Source organism: Fusarium subglutinans (assembly GCF_013396075.1).
Source record: "Fusarium subglutinans strain NRRL 66333 chromosome Unknown NRRL66333_c0000228, whole genome shotgun sequence".
Classification (NCBI taxonomy): domain Eukaryota; kingdom Fungi; phylum Ascomycota; class Sordariomycetes; order Hypocreales; family Nectriaceae; genus Fusarium; species Fusarium subglutinans.
This window is the reverse complement of record NW_023502291.1, coordinates 39024-61010: the sequence shown is the minus strand read 5'-3', so window position 1 is coordinate 61010 and position 21987 is coordinate 39024. Positions and strand designations below refer to the sequence as shown.

Sequence of the window (21987 nt, the reverse complement as noted above, 5' to 3'; positions counted from 1 at the left end):
GATGTTTTCTGACCAATGAAATGATTTAGATGGCCGTTAGCGGGGTCGGCTGGTTTGCCTTCAAGGCCATTTACAATCATCATCGAGTCTAGAATTTGTGGTTCATCGGAGGATCTTTTACTGATTCCCCAGTATTAACACAGTTGAAATCATAAAATACTAGGGCTCTTCTAAAGGCTCCGAAACACAAGTACAGTGGCAAAGATAAACATACGCAGAGTGCTAATGGCAACTATCACTGGGCGTTTGTTTCAATACTCATCAATTTATTCTGGTGGATGTTGATCCAGGATATCTTTTTGCTCTCTCATACAAGTAAAGGCATCATACAAAATCTCATAGCGTCGCCAGCTTATCCATATATACGGCGATTTCATAGAGATCCAACTTCCCAATAATGAAAAACATCCAGTGGAACCAATATCACGACACAATCTGGTAACTCCGAGATAACCAGCTCTCAGCGCAATAGAACCCAGAAAAAGAAAGCAAAGGCAGTGCAGTATCCAGTCATCGTACATAAAGAATTAAGAATATGGGGTATCGGTCTGGTTTCCGTTTTTTGCGTCTTGGTACACCCACTCAAGGGCGACAAGACATCAGTATTTGAAAGCAAATGATGATATAGACAAGCAATGTTGCTTTTATGCGTTGGACTTGGCCTCGTCTGTTGTGTCAGAAGATGAGGCTCGGACCTCGTTCCGTAGTCCTGAAAACCCATCAGTGGAATGCTGAGCTGAGAGCTCCATCTCCAATCGAGGACCCCGGCTCTGGCTCCGAGTCCGCTGCCTTCGTCGAACTGGTCTATGCTGTTGGAGTTGCTGCTCGACAGGAGACGCAACACGGGAAGGACAATGCTCTCGGCGAAGGCGGGCATGGAGAAGTCGACGTCTTGTGGGAGACGGCACTCTTCTAGGTGAGGATGGTCGAGATGCGTAGCTCAGAGCTGGAGAAGCAGCACGTCGGCGAGAGCGGCCTCGCAAGTTGCTGGACTCGTCTGCTGGAGCAGCTCGGAATGAGCGGACGCTTTTTCGGGTCATGCTTCGTTCTCTCTTACGGCCTCGTAGAACGTCGTGATCGGCATTAGGGGAAACGATAGTTGGCGGCTCAGCGTAGGATGAAGAGCCGGGTGCGACTCGAGCAGTCATGTTGTGCTTTCTTTATCGTGGTATGTGATGGGAGTTGGGTTGGTTGTGAAACCACAGACAAGTCAAGGCAAGATAAGGTAGATAAGGTAAGTAGTCAAGTTGTATGCAGAAGATAGACAAAGAAAGGTAGAGACGGGTAGGTAGATCAAAGTAGCAGCGAAGGTATCGAGTCAACAAGTCAACTTTATGGTGTTTGGGGTCACTTGAGCAACGACTGACTGAGTGGTCAAATGCGAGTAGACGTGGCAGGGATGAGCATATAAGTCAAGGTCAGTTTTGTGTTTTTGCCTGGACAGTTGATCAGGAAGATGAGGGAGGTAGAGGGCCTCACTCGGGATTTATAAATAGGTAGTTAGGGATTACCAAGAAGAAAAAGGATGTAAAAGGGGGACAAACACCTCGGGAATGGGACTGTAGTTCCAAGGGAATTGAAACCTTGAAGGTCCAACAAGGGATGGACCCGGTGGAGGGTTGGACTCAGTTAGAGGGTCAGAGGGTGTAGGCTGTAGCGTACATAGCGAGGAAGCTACCTAGACGCTAGGGAGTGTTAGTGAAGTGTGGGGTGCGGCATTGACATCCGGAGATGGCCCCCGTTGTTTGACATGGACTTGGGGATGCGTCTCATCTCATGGTTTGTCCGCTGAATCGTCTGATGGAATGGTCACTTTTTTTGCACTGGCTTACGAATAACGACCCCTGAAACGCTGTATTTTGTTTGTTTGTTTGTTTATTTGTTTATCTGCTGCTGTCTAATGCTTGTCACTTATACAAAGCAATGTCAATATCATAATACATACTTCATGCTATAACTACTATACTAACCTAAGCACTACCTTTACTCCATACAGTATGATGATACAGCTGAACAGGCGTATGTATGTACTGATAAGCTGATGGTGTTACAGACAAGATCGGCCTCACGTTGGCGCTGAACTCTGTTGCTTAGCCTCACATCGCAGGATCGAACCTTGAAGAGCAGCATCTTGTTCGCACGATGAGGCGTCAAGGTGTCTTCCATTGCTTTCCCCGCGCGGAGCAGGCCGTTGGACAGACTGCTACCCTACCTTGCCTTTGCAGTGTAACAATATATCCCTAGGTGTATCGGTATGACTGGACTGGATTGGCTTGGCCCTCCCTCCAAGACAATAAAAGCCATACACAACTGGTATGGAAAGGCTTCACTCACTCCGCAGAAGCTTGAGCTAGACGATCATAGCCGAACTAGAGCTGACGAAACATGACGATGCATATCATGACGTATAGGCCGACGTATCAGCTCTGATGTTATCTGTGCCTGTATCATGTCCAGAAGCTGATTGCGAGGTTACAGTCACAAACTGTCTGGCCCGAATCAGCAACTTAGCCGTAAAATACTAGACGCAACTCATGAGATAATGGCCGGCAATTGCCTTTTTGTGACCGTCATCATCAGCAGTTTAGCCATGTGTTTTCCAAGGTTGGCGTGCTTGTAAACCCTCCATCACAAGTTGCACGCGATCAAAGGAGTTTTGTTAGCGCCCAGGCACTCCAATGCTACAGTACCAACCAACCAACCGAACCAACCAACCCATTCTCGTTAGTTCTAGGTACAGTATGAATGAATGTACTGGCTGTCGTTTTAGATTGGCGGCTTCGCCTCCAAGTGGTGGCGTTGTCGAAGATTCCTTGCGTCAATCATTTCAGTTCGTAGATATTCTAAAAACATCCGTCAAACGAAAACCCCCAAGAACCTTGGCTTGTTCCGAGCGAGGAGTGATGCAGATATGTGAGGTCACATTAGGGCCGAGACTATTCTACTGATGCTGTCCAACGCTCGCTCTTTGGCTGTGGAAAGGTTAAAAGGAAGAAGGGTAAAGTAAATTCCGTTTCTGCTGTCACGGGAAACGGAATGGGAATTGTTGGGAGTAACACATTAGACTCTCGGGTTGATGCTCCGATTAATACGATAAACTCTCCCTACATTGTTGCTGATTATTAGAGCAGATAACTCCGTACCTTGAGCCCCGTGATCTATTGTTCGGCGGACTCAAATGTCCGTGAGGTCGTCCGTCCGTATTGTTATCCGGACACTTCGGCCCCCAATACAAGACTTGTTAGTGGTATTCCAAGAGATTAAAAAAGAAAGTAGGTAGGTGAGCATGAAGAGATACAATGCAAAGAAATAACATCTTCCGCATTAGTCAATAAGAAATCATGTTAAGTTCATGCTCGTTCCTCAACCCAAAAGATCATCATCGCTAAAAGCCAATCGATCTCAACTCCTTTCGGGGCCTTGGTTAGGCCCGGCATCGGCTCAGGGGTCAGTATCCACCAATCAGGTCCGGCCCCAGTTCCCTGGCCTAGGTTTGACTGGCTGTGGAGGCTGCTGCTGTCAACTGGAGTTTAGTCTTTGGCTGGTTTTTGGCCTGTCACAAGCTTTGAATGAATGAATGATGAGCTCTCGCCATGTCCACAACCTGGAACCTCAAACAGGCACACATCGTCATTCTGTAACCAGCTTCGTTTTGGTTGTCACTGCCAACAAAAGCCCCCAGGACTTACCTGTTGCTGATTCGACTCGTTTCTCTTCTTGATGCTGCCCTTTTTCACCTTCTCTTTACTACTTCCTTCTTGGTAAACTATATTACTCCTTTTTCTCGAATAACAACAACATCCATTTATAATCTTATCCCTCCACCCCCTTTCAACCTAAATCAACACGCGTCACGATCGAGTAACTGAACGAATTCTCCCTCGACGAACCCAACTCCTAGTATTTCGACCTCTACCTAGGGAATGGCCCTGAGAACATTCTAATTCCGCCCCAATCACTCCCCATCTCCATCTTCATCCGCCTTATTCCCATCCGTCGACGCCAACATGCCTCGATCACGACCCGCAACAACAGGCTATGAACGCCTCGCACAGGCCGACGACATCAGCGACGACTCAGATGAGGATCCCCTCTCCCAATCCTACGCATCTCTACAGCCCGCCGCTGCTCCACGATATGCCCCCGTCACTCAACCGCGCCATCGTTCTGGCATGGCCAGTCCCAAATCATTTGCCTCGTCATCGCAACCCAAATTTCGCCATCGTTCAGGAAGTAGCGCCGGCGTCGACCTCAAGGCCATCAATGCTCGTCTGGAGCGATGGGCAGACGAGATTGCTTCGCGTTTCAAGCGCAAAGGGAAGAACCAGCAAGGCGAAGAGGAGCGCCTTGAAATTCACTATTCTGTCTTCCAACCTCCCGAGGGTGTTCGACCGGTGACCGCTGAGAGTATTGCGGCACCGCAGGAAGGCGTCATGACCAGAGCAGAGTTTGAAACCATCGTGGAAAGTGTACGGAGTGCTATTCGACAAGAAATCCACCCAAGTATGATATCTCAAGGCAGCTCTGGTAGTTACTTTGCCCGAAATCCCGATGGCAAGATTGTCGGTGTCTTTAAACCCAAGGACGAGGAGCCATACGCCGCAGGCAACCCCAAATGGAACAAGTGGATTCACAGAAACTTGTTCCCTTGCTGCTTTGGAAGAGCCTGGTATGTCTTTGTTGTGAAGGCTTCCGCTGTCATCGCTAATGTTTTCTGCAGTCTTATTCCTAATCTCTCGTATGTCAGCGAAGCAGCTGCCTACGTACTCGATTGCCAACTACGAACACACCTCGTTCCATACACAGACGTTGTATGGCTTGCCTCCAAATCCTTCCATTATCCATTCTGGGATCGCCGCAAGTTCCATCGCAAGAAGAAGCCTCTCCCCGCGAAGCCCGGCAGCTTCCAGGTCTTCCTCAAGGGCTTCAAGGATGCCAACGTGTTCCTTCGTGAACATCCCTGGCCGGATCAATATTGGTCCGGATTTCGCACAAACGATGGCCAGAGTAAGAAGAAGAGGAGATGGACGGAGAGCTGCCGTCCATCAGGAAACGCCTCGCCGAATGATGGATACAACAGCGACGACGAAGAAGCTGCCCAAGCCGCGAATCTTTTGGGTCCTGATAACTTCATATGGACCGACAACTTGAAGGAATCTCTGCGGGAAGAGCTTGAGAAGCTAGTCATTCTCGACTACATTATGCGAAATACGGATCGTGGTCTGGACAATTGGATGATCAAGGTTGATTGGGAGACAGGCAAGGCCTCGATAGCATCAGACCCCATCCAAATGAACATGGAACCAGTCGCTGAGGAAGAGGGCCCTCGACCTGTTGATCTGTCACAACAAGGGCCTCGTGCTACGAGGGCGTCATATCCTTATAAGACCCAGAGGCCTATGAGCGCCTCAAGCCGACAACCAGCAGGAAATGAACCAGCAATTACCGTTGGAGCTATCGACAACTCACTGTCATGGCCCTGGAAACACCCGGATGCTTGGAGAAGGTAAGTACATATATCAACGCTGCGAGAGGTTTGCTAATTTGTGTTTTCAGTTTCCCCTTTGGCTGGCTTTTCCTCCCTGTCGACCTCATCGGAAGGCCATTTTCTCAAAAGACACGGGATCACTTTTTACCATTGCTAACTTCCACATCATGGTGGACTCAGACGATTCTCGCTCTCAAGAGGGTGTTCCAGATGGATGTTGATTTCCAGGAACGCATGTTTGCTAAGCAAGTCGCCGTAATGAAGGGTCAGGCCTGGAACGTCGTGGAGACACTCAAGACTCCTGACCATGGGCCTCTTGAACTGACCCGCCGAGCCAGAGTCTGCGTCTGGGATGATCTAGTTGACGTGCCTGTTGCTGTTCCTATGCGTAATACGTCCTCGGAAGTCCGCCGCAACCCCCACGTCCGTCAATCCATGGATGAGGCCGACATTGCTAGCTCGGCTCCGACCAGTAATCCTCCAATCGAGGACCTTCTCGGTCTGGCCAGTGCACCCGCCGACATGCCTCATCCAGGTAGATTCGAGCTCTCATCTCCGACAGGCGAGACTGCTCAGTCACCAGATGAGATCGCCCCAGGCGAACCCAACCTCCTGGCACCAGCGGGGCAGCAACAAAACGGTGGGGACATAGCCAAGCGTCCCACGGTCCAGGCAGCTGGGTTTAGGAACAGCTACCAGGGTCCCGTTCGTGCACTCAACATGTATGAACCAGCACGCCAGCAGGCACCGCGACAGCAACGAAGATATTCATTTGCCAACGCTGCTGCCCGTCGTAGTAGCAACACCATCGCACAGCAGTATTACGGCGACAATGAGAACTACACCGACGACCTAGAAGGTGACCTAGGATATGCTGCAGCTGAGGGGCAGATGGGCAACCAACGCAAGGTCATTGTTGAGCGGCTCGAGGCCGTCAAGAGTAGGAATCCCGTCTTTACCTGCTGGTAGGGGCCTCAACCTTGGCCGCACCATTTTGTTTGCTTTTGATTTGAACGGCTATCTGTCCTCAAAGACTGCAGGCATTGGATATACTACTCTGCCAAGGTCTCAGCAGTCACGTCACCTCGCAGTGTGGCCTTCCCAATATGTCGTTCCGTGAGGTTGCATCCCTTATTAAGGCCACCTTAATCTTATAAATCCAGGGGTAACCTGTTGCATCCGTGCGGTTCCTCTCTTGGCCAATATGCAGCTTGTTCGAATATTTGGTTGAGCTTTACTGGTCTGGGGTTTATGTGCATAATACTGGTCACCGGGAGGTTTCTTCCAGAGACACAATGGTCCTTTTGGAACACTTGTCTCACTGCATGCCAATGTACCAACGCTACGAAAAGAGAAAACAGGCCGCCCAGGTTGGCAAGCAAGCCACAGAATCCAATCTGACTTGCATGAGGAGAACTCGAAAACCAGCGAGGATGTGTGCGAGCAGAGCGGGGTCAAGAGCTGACATGTCATTGCTGTACAGTATAGTTCAAAGGCTGCGGTTCGGAATTTGCTGTGCTTACCGTGGTGCAGTACTCGGGAGTGTCTTGGAGTTTTGGGCTACAGAAGCCGCACGGGTTATGATGATAAAATTTAGATGTCGTTATGATAGCCCACCGCAAAATAGAAGAATATGGATATAGGCTATAGCCCAGTCATTTTTTGGACATCATGCTGCAGCATCCATGACTTAGGTCATAGATACTGTTGAGATCTTGGGCCTTCCTGAATACCGTACACAATACTGTGTTATCTGTGCTGAGGAATAAAAACCGAACGGTGTGGTAAATCCCACGGATTAGCGGAACAGTGCCCGTATAACCACGCCCACCAATTTCCCGGGTTTCTGGTCAGAACCCGAGAGTCTGGGTCGGTAAACCATGGCTTGAGCATGGTTCCCCTGTCTTTGTAGTATCAGCCGTAGCGCATAAGCGTTCTACTATCGGTTAGTTGGCAATAGTGATTCAAACAAAAAAGTGCTACCAGAGCTGAGTTCTGTTTGCTCTGCAATCTTGCATATCGGTGTCCTGCCCAATCCACCGTGTCCTGTATTGGAACAGGCCGCGGCTAAGTTTATCCGAGTGATGGAGCTATCATATGAGGCCGCACCACGTAGTCAGAAAGGTAACAGTCAGTTGGCGATCCTCCTTTGGCTTGCAGCCTGGCAGCCTTTTGGACTCGGCGTTTTGTTATGTTTATCCCCCCACAGACTCCATGATGGCGGCCCGTAGCGGCTGTTGAAAGGCTGCGTGTGGGTAAGGGAGCCACTGGACCCTCCAAAGCTGTGTGTGACAGTTAGAACGTTCCAACTTGCGAGGTGTCACTTGCGACATGCTCAGAACATGCTATTGATGCCACACAATTTTGAGGGTCTTGGTCGGAGCCAAGGACGCCATTTGGCAAGATTTTCAATTTGCTGTCGCCTTCCTTTCCGAAGCACCCAACGTGATCTCTGGTGCGGTCATGGGACAGGCGGATCGTTACTTGCAAGTTATCGCAACCTCGCAAACCGTGGACACTTCCCATTCGTTAGTAGGGTTTCTCGTCGTCTCCGTATCCACAAGTCCCTTTATGAGACTTGATCATTGTGAGCCTATGACCGGATCAAGTAAGTTCTCCCAGGTTACCCCTGTTAATATAAGGATGCGGCAATAGGGACCATTGATTGTCACCATCGAGCTCCTTTCTCTGCGTGTCATGAGCTGACAGAGAGCTTTGGCTCGTCACCACCTGCAGCGTTACAGCCTGCCACGGCCCGTCAATGTGTACATCGACACTAGTAGAGGTACGACGTTGGGCGAGTAGCATTCTTTCGTCCCAGTTTTCGTTAAGAGGCCTTTCAGAATTCGATGGTCGTATGATGTTAATCGTGAAGCTCAGAGACTGAATTAGCCGAAGGGGGGGTAGCAAATGCACGCCAGCCGCGAGAACCCATCCAATGCAACTTAGCGTCCCATCACCAGCATATATGCGGCCATGAGACCTCCCTTTTACACGCCTCTGCCACTAGAAATCTTCTGAACACAAGCTTTGCATAAAACACTGCTGAGTACATGAGGCGGTGAAGAGATGAATCGGTCTGAGAACTATCGCTGTTTGGCTTTAAAGGATCCTGGTGCCGTTGAGGTGGATCATAGCCAGTATCGTTGAGACCCATCGAAGGGTGCCTTTTGGTGATAGGGAAGTGCTCTGACTGGGCTCCTTAGTCGCCTGCGTCGCAATCCTGGCGCAACCATATTCTCGCTGGCAAGAAGGTGCCAGGGCCAGATATTAAGGGCGATTCGCCTGACTCGCTAATACATATAATCAACGAATCCCTCAGTCAAGCAAGTATTATCAGCCACCATGGCCGTATGCGAGCTCCGATGATACCAAGCTGTACAAGAGGACAGCAATTTTGGTGACCCGTATCCCGAAGGCTGTCCCAGGTCCATGCCATCGGTACTGACATGGATTGTTATTGGACTTGCCCCGGGGAGCTTTCATTGTGAAACCATGATCTTACTTTGTTCGCCAAAAACGTTGTTACACATGTGACAAACTGTGTATCCTCTTTGTCTAGCTGATGATCACTACCGACGTTGGGGTAGGACAGCCTCACTATCGACGTCAAACGGCCCGTAGTCATTGGGCGCCACCTTCCGTGGCAGGCATATAGTCTCAAGCCATCCACGGAGTCTGCACAAGTCCCGACAACCGGGTGCCTGAGCGTGATGGTGGGAAGGATTCCATCCAACACATAATGGGTGCATTGGTTGGTTCAGACGGCGTAAGGCGAGAATGAGACCCTCCACCAGACGCTGCACCTGTACGGAGCACACAGTTGACTGCAATCATGTCTAATAACATGCCGCAAACCATTCTCTCCACTTCGAGTGGAACCTGTCTCGTCGACCGAAGCATGGGGCCATGGATGGGAAAAGGTTGCCAATGAGGCAATCAAGGGCATCCAAACTAGTGATTTCTATTCTGCCCGTCGATGGCTACTTTGGTGTCCAATGTCTTAGTGAGAGCCAAGGATTTGTGAATCTCAAGTTCAGAATCTTTCGAGCTCCCTGTTTAGCATTCATCAATAGCCAAAAGAGCCAGCCCATAACCTATACCAAGGTGTTGATGCCTTGGCTGAATCTCAGCGTCGTCTCGCCATATTCCATAGGATACTGCGGTTGTGAAATAGCCCCTGGTGATATGTTTGCTGTTATTCTTCCGTACTAGGGCCAATATGAGTTGAACGACAGAGCTCCGGGGTGTCAAGATCGGCATTGGACCTTTAGGAAGCAGTCCTTTGCCGGCCCGTGTCTCGGCTCTCTGCTAGATCATCTCCGCATTCTTCGAGAAGCCCTGTTGCGCGTTTGAATGGTACGCAAGGCCGCTAGATGCAAAAGCCACCATAGTCATGTTACGTCTTTGCACTCTGCATCCTAGCACCAGGGTGGCTCTTATACGTTAGGCTAGGGTCGCGCTTTGGGTACCACATGTCTTCCCTAGGAATTGTTTAAATCCTTTTTGTCAAAGGCAGCTCTGCTTGTCCTGGCTATTGTCGTCCAAGCAAGCTTGTATCATACTTGGAGTATTGAGAGGCATTTCGTGTCCGAAAATTCGACCATAAAGAAAATGGATGCAGAGTAAGAATACCAAAGTTTCTCGATATGGAAGTTTCGCTAAGCCCCCATGCAAAGGGATGGAACCGTGCCCTTGGACGAGACGTTCACCGAGACAATCGAACACTATGGGCGCTCTTATCAACATTACTCCCTCACGAATGGGACATATTTTGCACCCATTGATGAGGTACGTTGATGATCTCTATCCAGTATCGAAGTGGTTGAAAGAAGGTAACAAAAGTCACTGAACTAGGACGAAATCTCGCGCCTCGAGGTGATGCACGGAGTTCTCAGCAGGCTCTTTGATGGCAGGCTCATATTCCCCCCTATCAGGTCGCCACGACGAATACTCGATTGCGGTTGTGGTCCAGGAGACTGGGCCATCGAAGTTGCCACACAATATCCTGACGCCGAAGTGAGTTCACCCTACACCATTGGCAAGTCTTCCCTTCAAGGGGCAATGTTTGTAGGCCATCCGAGTCGGGCGAAATTCGATACACCGTGTCCCATCATGAAGCTTGAGGCGTCTTGATTTTGTATGCTCTTGTGGCCCCATCCTCGAGTTTTGAGGACGTGTTACTGGATACAACCATGATCAACGGTGCCAGCCTGACTCGATTCCCAAACCCTCAAGATAAGATTCTGGGATGAGATATTTTGTGGCTAAGTCTTTTGCACAGGTCCTTGCCATCGATGTCAGCCCGCACATGATACCAGAAAACCCTCCCGACAATATGGAGCTCCAAGTTGACGACCTTAACGGGAGGTAAGTAGCTGCAAGAGAGTCTTGTGACCGATGCTAACCTAGGTCCCGGATAGGTTTACATTTCGATCCAACCACTTTGACGTTGTCCATAGTCAAATGGTCGCCGGGGGCATCCATGCGAATCGCTGGCGAAGCTATATTCGAGACATTTTCCGTGTATTGAAGCCGGGTGGCTGGTGTCAGATGGTCGAGATATACTTCAACGCCCAATCTGACAATGGTACGCTAAGCAGAGGTGATTTCTCCAGTCTCCTGAACATGAGAGCTTCTGCATCCTGACAATTATACCGAGTAGATCACGCCCTGTCGCAATGGTCCAGACAATACTTGGAAAGTCAGCAGCCATACAAAGATCCGCGGGCACCACTTCAATTGGCCAGCTGGATGAGAAGTGCAGGGTTCACGGAAGTCGAGTCGAGACTCTTGACGTTGCCAATGTGCGGCTGGTCGAGTGGTAGGTTGCTTTGATGCCAGATCGTATGCGTTGAGGCTGATGATAGTGTAGTCCCTCGGGATTATGACATAGGTCGATCCAATACCGATAACGTGAACCAGTTATTGTATTCGCTAGCATTATACCCGTTCACGCAGTTTCTTGGGTACGTCGCTTGTGGTCTGTTCGAGTAACATATGGCTGAGCCTTGTACAGGATGTCTTTCAGTGATTTCCAACTCTTGATAGCTCAAGCGAGGAGCGAAGCCAGCAACCCAGCATTCAAGGTACGTTTTCTCGGTTCTCGACTCAAAAAGGGGCGAATCCTGATGTGATTTGATTTTTTAACGGTTTGTAGGCCTACTTTCCCGTGTAAGTTTCTCTAGGTCATTCCATGGTCTGTGTTATTCTGACAGATGGCTATCGCAGTTATGTTTGCATTGGTAGAAAGCCACGACGGTAACAGCCATAAAATCTCAATTTGAGCCATTGAGGCATTCCTTGGTCAATCGCGAGATATTGTGCGGCGGTGGGTTATGATAGTCAAGTTTTCACGGCATCCCAAAGGCATTTGTGCTGCGTTTGAGCGCCCACGATGGGATGCAAGGATAGTAAATGGTGTGTGTAAAGGGGAGATGGAACAAGATGCCATTACTCGACCTTGTAGTTGAAACAAGGTTTTGTTGGCTGGACAGGGAAGCGGCAGTGGCGCGCCATCAAGTGGATAATAGAGGAAGGTTAGAGGAAAATCTTGAGATTCGTTGCCGAACATGGCAAGCATGGTCTAGCTTTGACTGGGCATGAAGGAAGTAGCAACGGATGGAAAGAGAAGTGACGTGCAGGTGCTCGGACATAAGGCAAGAAAGGAAAGAACGAGAGAGAGAGAGAGAAAGAGAACCGCTACCAATACCTACCCATGAAGTGGCTGCTCGTCCCTTGTTATGAGTTCCAGGGAATGATTCGTAATGACTGGTGGATGGACACTCGGTACCGACAGTTTGGGCCCGATGTGTAAGAGAGTTATTACCAGCGGCCGCAACAGGTCCGAGACCTCACAATATCAAGATGGGCATGACATAGGGGGACGGCTAAGGGGAGACGGTGTGTGGAAGAGACATGTTGGTGACATCTCAGAAGTCATACTACCTACTCAATGACAAGATTGATACGATAATCTACCTAGTCCAGCGTCTATAAAATCACCATTTCCCTTCCATACAGACAACCCTGGTTCATTGTCTCGGGCCCAACTACCCATGAGTTCATCTCCTCATCTCCACCAACGACGCGACCCGAGAATGAGATCTCGTTCCAGTTTCAGGGAAGCGAAGGGTTAGCAATGGATCCATAACCCTGACCTTTACCGTCCGTCACCTGAGTTTCGACCGCCTCTCGAACCCAAAGACAGCTGAAATGTTTCGAAACAGAATAGTCGATCTGCATCTACGACACACAACGTTCGAGCCGCCTCCTGGTCTGTTCCTTGGCCGGTGAAGCTAGTGCGCTCCTACAGCACCTAGCGGAATGCAATATCAACGGGATCATCCCCGATCCTTGCTAAGGCAGTAGGCGAGCGGGTGCACCAATGATCAGGTGATTTAGCGTTGCCGAGATCATGTTGGGCGATGTCGATTGAGAAGAGAGAGAACAATATCATGGTGTTGATATTGAAGGTAATTATTCGTCACTCCAATGATATCATACCTGGTCCTCTGTGTCTGAGATAATGCACCTCAATCTCAAAGTGGAGGTCTATGATGACTGGCCAGCTAGCAGCTCTACTGCCGATCACTTTGTGAAATCAACAAGCTTCGCCAGAAGCAACCATTCTACGAAGCTTGTCGAGATGGCTCTCAACTGTCATCCCCTCAGAACATCTCCGACAGCCTGGTCGTGCAGCCCCAGATTCGTACGCGAAGGTTGGCAGTCTGGGGACCCTGGTAGCTTGGGCTGCTGTTCCTTCACTGGGCCTCCACTAAGAATCGCTGGAGCTCGTCACACCGCCAATCAAAGTTGCCAATTGCATGCTTGCGAAATTTTGACCTGTCGTTCGACATCCGCTTAAGCTTTACGGTAGCAACACCAAACCACGAGCCGCAATCGTCATATCGAGTCACAAAACAGTCTCTACACCGATAATACCGATCCCGCTACTATCTCTTCGCAATGTCGGCCAAACAATCGATGCAACTATTCCGGGCTCTGCGCATGTCGCAACCTACGCTTCGTCAGCCCATCAGCCGAGTCTCTGTCTGCCGATTCTACTCAACATCTACCGAAGATGCACCCCCTCCTCTGCTGTCCAAGCTCAAGGCCGACCTTAAGACTGCCATGCGTGCCAAGGATACTCCTCGCCTGACCGTTCTCCGAGCTATCTTGTCCGCCAACCTCAACGCTTCCAAGACCTCAACTCCCATCAAGACAGATGTCCAGCTCGTTGCTTTGATCCGCAAGATCCAAAAGAGCTCTCAAGATGCTGCCGCTGAGGCCAAGGCTGCCAATCGTGAGGATCTTGTTCAAAAGGAGGAGGATCAGATCAAGGTGATGGATGAGTACCTCGCCAACAGCGGAGTCGAGAGCTTGACAGAGGCTCAGCTCAAGGCTATGGTGCAGGATGCTGTTGAGGCTTCAAAGGCTGCTGGCACCCAAGCCAAGTCCATCATGGGCGATGTCATGAAGAGGCTGTCCGGTGCTCTCGAGGGCAAGGATGTCGACAGAAAGGAGTTGGCCAAGATGGTCAAGGAGCTCACTGGCTAAAGTGCTGGATGCATAGGTATCTAAATGTATGGTGTAAAATATGTATACTACAGTATGAACTGGCATTACGATTGTCATGAAATCAATGAAATACCTACCTCATGCGCGCGAATATATGAGCTCCAGCCTCCTCGAATTGGCCAAGCGACCCCACTACGGCAAACAATAGGAATAGCCTGGTGTAAGTGACTCACGACACCTACTATATCTTCCCTCAAACCTACACCTTTACCTTCTCTCATTGTATCTTCATTATTATCTCTTCGTCAATAACATTTACCCCAACTGCAATGACTTCTAGTCAAAACATCAGCTCTGGCTCTGCCTTTGAAGAGCTCATCGGATATTCACGAGCTGTCGTGACTGGCGATTGGGTTTTTGTCAGTGGTACCACTGGGTGGGCAATTCCACTCTTACTGGGGATTCTAAAACAGCTAATTGCTAAAGTTATGACTATAAGACTGGAGAGATATCGTCAGATGTTGCCGAACAGGCCGACCAGACTATGACCAACATCGCTGCTGCATTGAAAGATGCCGGTTCTTCAGTCTCGGATGTCGTTCGTGTTCACTATATCCTCCCTGACCGCGATGACTTTCCAAAGACGTGGCCAGTGTTGAAGAAGTGGTTTGGCGATGTTCGTCCTGCTGCAACTATGATCCAGTCCTCATTGATGAAGGAAGAGATGAAGATTGAGATTGAAGTTACCGCCAGAATTGGCTGTGGTGATAAGAAGGATTAGATGCGTTACTTGGATACCTGAGTCTCTACAGTCACGAACAGACATTTCCAGGTCATATCTCACATAGTAACTATAAATCTTTTATATCCAAACCAGCCTAATGAAACAATGGAGCAACCAAGCTACCGGCAGCAAAGGCAGTGCTCATGGTGACAAGACTTGATGTCGACATCAACGATAAACCACTAACGCCATGTCCAGAGGGACATCCTCCAGCCAACCTTGATCCTACAATCATCAAAAATCCACCAACTCCAGCAAGTAACGGCTCTGTCTCAACGACATGGCCCTTGACAAATGAGGGGAGTACCTTTGCAAGAACCCAAGCACCACTTGTCATGCCCACAGCAAATAAGGTGTTTTGTCGACTTGTTGGCCAGGGGGCATCTCTTGTGAGCCACCAGAAATGGTTTCCAACTTCTTCATATGAGCCTGATATGCCAATCATAGAGCGACGGACAATAATTGAGAAGAGTTGTGATAAGCCGATGAAGAGACCACCGCCAGCTGAGTAAAGGGACCAGTCGGAGCCAGTAGTGTATGCAATGGAAGCACCGATGATAGATAGGCAGACAGATTCGAAGAGAGCAACAGTTGTATCGTTGGAAAGCCCGAGGTTCTCGTCGAGAGTTACTGTTTCGGGCTGCACACCCGCTTTCTCCCTCTGAGTTTTGGCTGCTTGCGCGACATAACCTGTATAGGCGAGACCTCCAAGAATAGCACCTCCGAGGGTATAAAAGCCAGTCCTCAGACCAGCTCCAACTTGTGCGAACAAAGTACCCGGACAGGATCCCGAAAGGGCCATGCCAGCTCCAAGGAGGAATCCGCCTATGACGTTGCCGTCATACTGCCCAAAGAGTCCAATCGGTGATGAACTTCTGGGCTTAAGCTTAACGTAGCCGTATCTTTCTGCAATTTTGTATATGATACTTTCAAATTATTAGCTTCTTCTTGTATTCGTGCAGAAGGGTGACTGCTCACGCGCTGCTTGCAACTGCACCAAGAGAGGTTTGCAACATATGCCAATCCTGGAACTTGAACTGATTGATGATTGTTGAGGGCAAATAGACGCCAGCGGCTATCGTAGAGGCGCCATAGACGGCGCCCGAGAATAATGCGGCCATTGAAAATTTCAGCGCCTTTTAGCTGCTGGTTCAAATAACGTTGGTGTTGGTATTTGTTAGTTTGATATAACTATGATGCCGATTTTCGGAGCGTTGGTAAGCATCTACAGAAGGTTGCGTAGTGCGTGCAGCGATGGAACCTTCAAGTAAACAAGCTTTGCTTTGTATTCTTAGGAAAAAATAATCTTCTAATTCCCTATAGAGCTTATGAGTATAGCTATTCTATTAATCTTTCATTGCTATGTTAATTGAGGGATTGTATTAAGACAAGAATATTTTGATGTTAGCGCCAGTATTAGTGAGGTTGACGCCATCCATACAAAATTTTATATGAGATCAGGTAAGTCGTGAATGACATAGACGAGACTATTATTCCTCGCATAATGAGTGTAGCCGTTGACTATAATCCTACCTGTAAACTATTGGATATGTATATGATGATTGCAAAGTGAACAAAATATATACAGTTCGTGATACAATTCAGATACATGGACATATAGGGTAATTAATGCTCGCCAGCGAATAATTACTTTATATCTCTTTCTGGTGAGTAGAAAATAGGTAACTTTTCATTATTTTCAACTGTCATTGAGAAAGGGGTAGGCTGTTTTATTTCAATAGTATTCTCAGCGAGCAAGAAACTTATATATCTAGCGTTGTCTCTCTACCAATTTGTATCCCCACGTTCAGTCTATCACATAACGTCACCAAGGATCATGAGTCTTGATAAGAAGACACCAAGGTAGATTTTGAGCACCCCCGGAAAGAAATACTAGCTGCATTTAACATTATTAATCAAATCCCCGATTTTGACGTCAAAGCTCTTGTACATACCATTCACATCGGCCGTAAATAGTTGCTACTTTAGGTGCATCTTAATGCCGAGGTCTACGATGCGGGGCCAATCGCCATGAGATCTCTATGTTGTTCCAACTTGCAAGCTTCAACAAGACTGCGCCCAATAGCCGAGATCGAACCTTTTTTGAACCGCTATAACCGAAGGGACTATATATCTATCAGAAATACTCTACCAATAACAATTGGTGACATCACAGCCGCAACCATGCCTCGAGTTCTCACCCTACAGCAGATCGAAGGCGCAAAGCCTGGAAAGGTCTATTATCCGTTAGAACATCATCCTCTGCACATCAAAAGCCAATTGCTAATAGGACATATAGACTTCAAGTAAAGCAAGTTCCAAAGCCAACACCAGGTCCCAATGAGGTCCTTGTCAACCTCTCTGCGGCGGCACTTAACCACCGTGATCTCTTCATGCGCCGCCATCTCTACCCAGCCATTTCCTTCACCAATCCAATTTTAGCAGATGGCTACGGCACTGTGGTCGCCTTAGGAAGCAATGTCACCCGCAAGAATCTCCTCAACAAGCCAGTCATCCTCACCCCCATGCGCGGCTGGGAATCAGACCCTGCTGCACCAGAAGATAGCCGTAAGTTTGCAGTCACAGGTGGTTCCAAACTCACCGAGGTCGGTACTGCCCAGGACTACATTGTAGTGTCAGAGGAGGAAGTTGAGCCTGCGCCTGAGCACCTCACACCCGCTGAGGCAGCAGCTCTGCCTCTTGTTGGTGTCACAGGCTGGCGTGCCCTGGTGTCAAAGAGCAACGCTGCTTTCCCTGGCTCAAACATTCTTATCACCGGCATTGGTGGCGGTGTCGCACTCCAGGTCCTTCAGTTCGGTGTAGCAATGGGTTGCAACGTATTCATCACATCCGGCGATCAAGCCAAGATTACGAAGGCCAAAGAGATGGGCGCAAAAGGTGGTGTCATTTACAAGAAAGAAGCCTGGGACAAGGAGCTTCGAGCACAGCTGCCAGCTGACAGGCCATACCTCGACGCTGTAATCGACGGTGCAGGCGGTGAGATCGTGGCTAAGACTGTGCGGCTCCTCAAGGCTGGCGGTGTAATTGTGCAGTACGGCATGACCGTGTCTCCCAAGATGGACTGGCTGATGGCCGCGAACCTGCAGAATATCGAGCTCAAGGGTTCAACGATGGGCTCCCGCAAGGAGTTCCGGGATATGGTTGCCTTTGTGAATGAGAAGAAGATTCGACCTGTCATCAGCAGGACGATCAAGGGGCTGGATAACCTTCCAGGAATTGATGACCTGTTTAAAGACATGGATCAGGGGAAGCAGTTTGGTAAGCTGGTAATCGAGTGGGATTCAGGAAGCGATTCGCCCTCCAAACTCTAGATCTCATAATCAACAAGGCAGATACAACGCCTCTTCACGAATTTAGACACAGAAATTGAAAGCAAATTTCTTTTTAGCTATTAATCCTTAAATAGAGACATGAAGAACGCCGAGACTTTCAGGGTATCATACAACTTGAGAGCTTGTACATGAGATTGAAACAACTCACACCAGTTGCCCATCCACGAAATACGATGCTCTCCCTGTTTACTCTTCCGTCTTCTTGCGCTTCTTCTTGGGACGGCCCTCTTGCGGCGGGACAAACTCGGCCTCTCGCTCCTTTGCCTTCTCCTCCTTTCGCTTGCTCTGATTCTCCTTGCGCTCCTCGTGTAAAGCACGCTTCTTGTCGCCCTTGGCCAAGAAATACTCGCCAGTCTCGATTTGCTTGTCCACCTTGCTCTTTTCGGGAGCTGGAGGGAATGGTGTGTATGTCTTCTTGGCCTTGTCGGTGACCTTGTGGGGAACACGTCTGTGGCTGAGAGACCTCTTTTTGAAGTTGGGGAGGAAGCGATCCCAGCTCTCGTTGGCAAGTTCGGGGTCCTTTGCAAGCTCTCTCTTGATCATAATTTCCTGTCGATGGGTTAGCAGGCTAAGCTGATCTAATGGCTGGCATCTCCTTACTTTTATGTGGTACACGGGGTGTACGTTTGCCATGCAGTCTTCCACAACTCGTCTCAGCTCTTTTAGCCCCTTGTAGGGCCCCATGGCCGAAACTGTGTTTCCATGGACCAGAATGTATGTTTCTGTGAGCAACTCCAGCGCCTTGAGAGTCGAACCGTTGGGTCCGAGGATTCGTTGTCTACGCTTGATAAATGACGTTTTACTTCCAACCAAGTTGCGTATCTTGATCACATCGCAGGCAATACCGTCTTCGAGGATCTTGATAGCTTGAGGTGCGGGTACAGAGCGAGCCAGGAGCTTAATGAGGTCGCGTGCGTTGAGGATGGCAGCGGGATCAAACGTCTTTCGAGTTGTCCGGACTTCCATAGAACCCTCCACCAAATCGAGCTTGCAGGCAATTCCGTGCTTTTCGAGGGCTCGGGTAACCAAAGGCCAGGCCTCCTTGAGGTAAACCTCGCGATATTTTGGGAAGAGCAGGCTGAATGACGATTCTTCGAGAAATGTGCCGCCAACATTATCTTTGGGAGTGAAGGTGTCGATCTTCCATTTGTCAACGTCATCCGTGTCCCACGGTTTCGGTTTTTCTGCTTCATGTAAGCCTCTTACTTAACCACCATCGAGGACTTGCGTTGGATTATGCCTTACCGTGAGTTGAGGGCATCGTGCTGTGGTGGCACTATGTTTCTTCTGGGGAGAGTAGTTCAAGTGGTGTTGAGCTCTTCTGGGGATATCAGTTGAAGATTGGTGTGAAGGCGCTTCTGGCGAGAGAAGCTGGCGAAAGTTGCTAAGTCTCTTTGAGTGGGAGAGGTTGAAATATCGGATGCGGCTTAAGATCCGTTTCTCAGATGCGCATTCCGTTGTGGTTGTGCTGAGTGTCTTCTGATGAGGGAGGTTGAAGGCGCTCGAGATTTTTTTTTTGATGGATGGAAAGCTTTCCGTCCCTCAGAAATCTGAGTGGAGCGACCTGATTGTGGGGACATCATAACTTTTGCTGTGAGCCAATCAGAACGCTAGAGACATTGGCTCTCGAATTTCTTCAGCTCGCAAAACACCATCAACGTTAACTTTGTAACGAGACCCCACCAATCCCAACACAACCACCATCATGTCAAAAGGTCGAGGCGGCGTTGATCAAATCGTGAAGCTGATCGTGGGAGCTGGACAGGCTAGTCCTAGTCCTCCTGTTGGTCCTGCTCTCGGTTCCAAGGGTGTGAAGTCTATGGACTTTTGCAAGGTTAGTTTAGTTTATATGAGCTTCGGTGTTAATCCTTTGCTAACTTGCGCTCAGGAATTCAATGCACGAACTGCACATATTATCACCGGAACACCAATGCCTTGCCGAGTCACCGTCCGCCCTGATCGATCATTTACTTTTGACGTCCGAACGCCGCACACCTCATGGCTTCTCCTCAATGCCGTCGAAGCTCCCATGGGAAAGAAGGGCAAACGAAAGGGTGTCAGCAAGCCTGGGCACGAGACTGTCGGCGTTTTATCCCTCAAGCACATCTACGAGATTGCCAAGATCAAGCAAACTGAGCTCCGACTCTCCGGTCTTTCTCTCGAGGGACTCTGCAGATCGGTCATTTATCAAGCGAAAACAATGGGAATTGAAGTGGTGGCTTAAGGGGATGATTACGAAATGAATTTCAAAGACCACGGAATGTGGTGTGTACCAAGATCTCCAACCAGATATCATACTTGTACAACAGCTTATGGATAGGGAGTTGGGCCTCTGACTAGAGGAAGAATTGTACGATGCATCTATTCAGCGTTCAAAAGGCGAAACACCGGTAATCCTTCCACTGTTGCGTGTATCGGGCAGGCGGATCTTATGTCTGGCTTATCCCGATGCCATTGATATGAGAAGACGGACATGGACGTGGTTCAGCACTTGAGGCCAAGTGAGTGATTACAGACCGCAGTTTGCCGAGTTCATGAGGCAAGACATGTGAAGTTGATCTGTACCTTCACAAATCGCAAATAGTCAGGGTCTCACGTGCCTCTATCAGTACGTGGGTTGGCACTTGACCAGGAAATACTCTCGATCCACCATACGCGTGGCTTGCATCAAGTCTCGTATCTCGTTGGAAACCAATGAAGTCATGTGGAATACATATGACTGTATCTCATGTACGATGTATCTCAGATCATGATTGTATGAGCGTCAAACTATCATTGAAACAATTGGTTCATATGCTGTGTCATCGATGCTTGGCAATATGATTATATGCCACGCTCTGTGATCAATTGTACATATTGAGTAAGTACCTACCTAGTACTAAGGTAAGTCAGTAGCTGGAGGGGCAGAAATTTAGGATTATCCCCTACCTAGATGATAAATAAGGTAGACAAAGTCTAAGATATTTTTAGGATAATGTCACCCTAAATTTAGCGGACTCTAAAGAAGAATTATTTCTAGCCCTTTGATTCAGTGTCCCGAGTTCTGACCGTCTGAGGACTGGGCAAATGTGCTAGTGATGAGACAGGAAAAATGAAACGACTTAGTAGGATCCTGATACAACAAAGCCTCGAGATCTCAGGGCACAACGGAAGATCGACATATTTGACAGATCTTCTGGGGCCAGTTCCTGACGGTAACAGGTGATCACATAAAAAGTCTGAAGACCGAGATACCTCAATGGCCCCATCTGTAGACTTGACATTTATGGAAAAGGTCGACTTCCATTGCCACTGAAACCACTTTAGCAAGACCCGAAATACGCAGGCTTGACACCAACACGTGTAAGGCCAGGCGGCTTGCGTATGGTCCTAAGTAAGAATTGAGCTTGACTTGACACGGGACTTGTTGCTTACACTGGAATAGCTCAAGGGACAGAAAACATTTTCGATATTCAAATTTGTGGGGTTGATTATTTTGACTATACTTGACTGGTTGTTGATGAAGGGATAAAAAGATTCTTGCAACTGGAGGCTTGGAGGCGACCGAAACTTGGCCGGGAGCTCCGCTGTGACTGGGCTGGGCTGGGCTTTATGTTACGTATCAAAACAAAAACTTGAAGGGTTAAAAAAATTCTCGTCTTCCATGTTTCTAGAAGCAGGTGATACTCGACATTGTCACACATTGTGTCTCACACGTTTCTTGGTTGAGGCTCACTGACACATGGGTCACTTACACAAAAGCCGCGGCACCACAACGGAGTTTGCACTTGTAGTACTGGAGCCCAAGTAACGTTAGATGTCACCCCTGTTGGAGCTTCTCATGTTAATCGTATAACTTCGAG

At 48.8% G+C, this 21987-nt stretch overlaps 9 protein-coding genes across 9 annotated transcripts; 6 read left to right on the top strand and 3 right to left on the bottom strand.

Moving 5' to 3' along the window:
* Positions 1-644: 644 nt before the first annotated feature.
* FSUBG_11680 (branched-chain amino acid aminotransferase) lies at positions 645-1148 on the bottom strand (the record flags this gene model as incomplete). Its single annotated transcript, XM_036676388.1, has 1 exon — positions 645-1148. The coding sequence occupies one exon, from the start codon at positions 1146-1148 to the stop codon at positions 645-647; it is 504 nt and encodes a 167-aa protein (XP_036532858.1).
* Positions 1149-4007: 2859 nt separating this feature from the next.
* FSUBG_11679 (LSB6 LAs17 Binding) lies at positions 4008-6457 on the top strand (the record flags this gene model as incomplete). The annotated part of the gene is made up of 3 exons (XM_036676386.1): positions 4008-4669; positions 4721-5506; positions 5557-6457. The coding sequence occupies 3 exons, from the start codon at positions 4008-4010 to the stop codon at positions 6455-6457; spliced, it is 2349 nt and encodes a 782-aa protein (XP_036532857.1).
* A 3760-nt stretch (positions 6458-10217) lies between these two features.
* On the top strand, positions 10218-11137 carry FSUBG_11678 (methyltransferase; the record flags this gene model as incomplete). The annotated part of the gene is made up of 4 exons (XM_036676385.1): positions 10218-10279; positions 10426-10507; positions 10773-10858; positions 10912-11137. The coding sequence occupies 4 exons, from the start codon at positions 10218-10220 to the stop codon at positions 11135-11137; spliced, it is 456 nt and encodes a 151-aa protein (XP_036532856.1).
* A 2319-nt stretch (positions 11138-13456) lies between these two features.
* On the top strand, positions 13457-14047 carry FSUBG_11677 (aspartyl glutamyl-tRNA amidotransferase subunit B-related; the record flags this gene model as incomplete). Its single annotated transcript, XM_036676384.1, has 1 exon — positions 13457-14047. One exon carries the CDS (start codon positions 13457-13459, stop codon positions 14045-14047), a length of 591 nt encoding a protein of 196 aa, XP_036532855.1.
* A 290-nt stretch (positions 14048-14337) lies between these two features.
* FSUBG_11676 (brt1) lies at positions 14338-14789 on the top strand (the record flags this gene model as incomplete). The annotated part of the gene is made up of 2 exons (XM_036676383.1): positions 14338-14444; positions 14495-14789. 2 exons carry the CDS (start codon positions 14338-14340, stop codon positions 14787-14789), a joined length of 402 nt encoding a protein of 133 aa, XP_036532854.1.
* Positions 14790-14886: 97 nt separating this feature from the next.
* On the bottom strand, positions 14887-15913 carry FSUBG_11675 (uncharacterized protein; the record flags this gene model as incomplete). The annotated part of the gene is made up of 2 exons (XM_036676382.1): positions 14887-15694; positions 15771-15913. The coding sequence occupies 2 exons, from the start codon at positions 15911-15913 to the stop codon at positions 14887-14889; spliced, it is 951 nt and encodes a 316-aa protein (XP_036532853.1).
* Positions 15914-16976: 1063 nt separating this feature from the next.
* FSUBG_11674 (zinc-type alcohol dehydrogenase) lies at positions 16977-18124 on the top strand (the record flags this gene model as incomplete). Its single annotated transcript, XM_036676381.1, has 2 exons — positions 16977-17038; positions 17092-18124. 2 exons carry the CDS (start codon positions 16977-16979, stop codon positions 18122-18124), a joined length of 1095 nt encoding a protein of 364 aa, XP_036532852.1.
* A 207-nt stretch (positions 18125-18331) lies between these two features.
* On the bottom strand, positions 18332-19406 carry FSUBG_11673 (KRR1 small subunit processome component; the record flags this gene model as incomplete). The annotated part of the gene is made up of 3 exons (XM_036676380.1): positions 18332-18694; positions 18746-19329; positions 19391-19406. 3 exons carry the CDS (start codon positions 19404-19406, stop codon positions 18332-18334), a joined length of 963 nt encoding a protein of 320 aa, XP_036532851.1.
* Positions 19407-19850: 444 nt separating this feature from the next.
* On the top strand, positions 19851-20369 carry FSUBG_11672 (ribosomal L11 mitochondrial; the record flags this gene model as incomplete). The annotated part of the gene is made up of 2 exons (XM_036676379.1): positions 19851-19979; positions 20034-20369. 2 exons carry the CDS (start codon positions 19851-19853, stop codon positions 20367-20369), a joined length of 465 nt encoding a protein of 154 aa, XP_036532850.1.
* Between the last annotated feature and the right edge of the window lie 1618 nt (positions 20370-21987).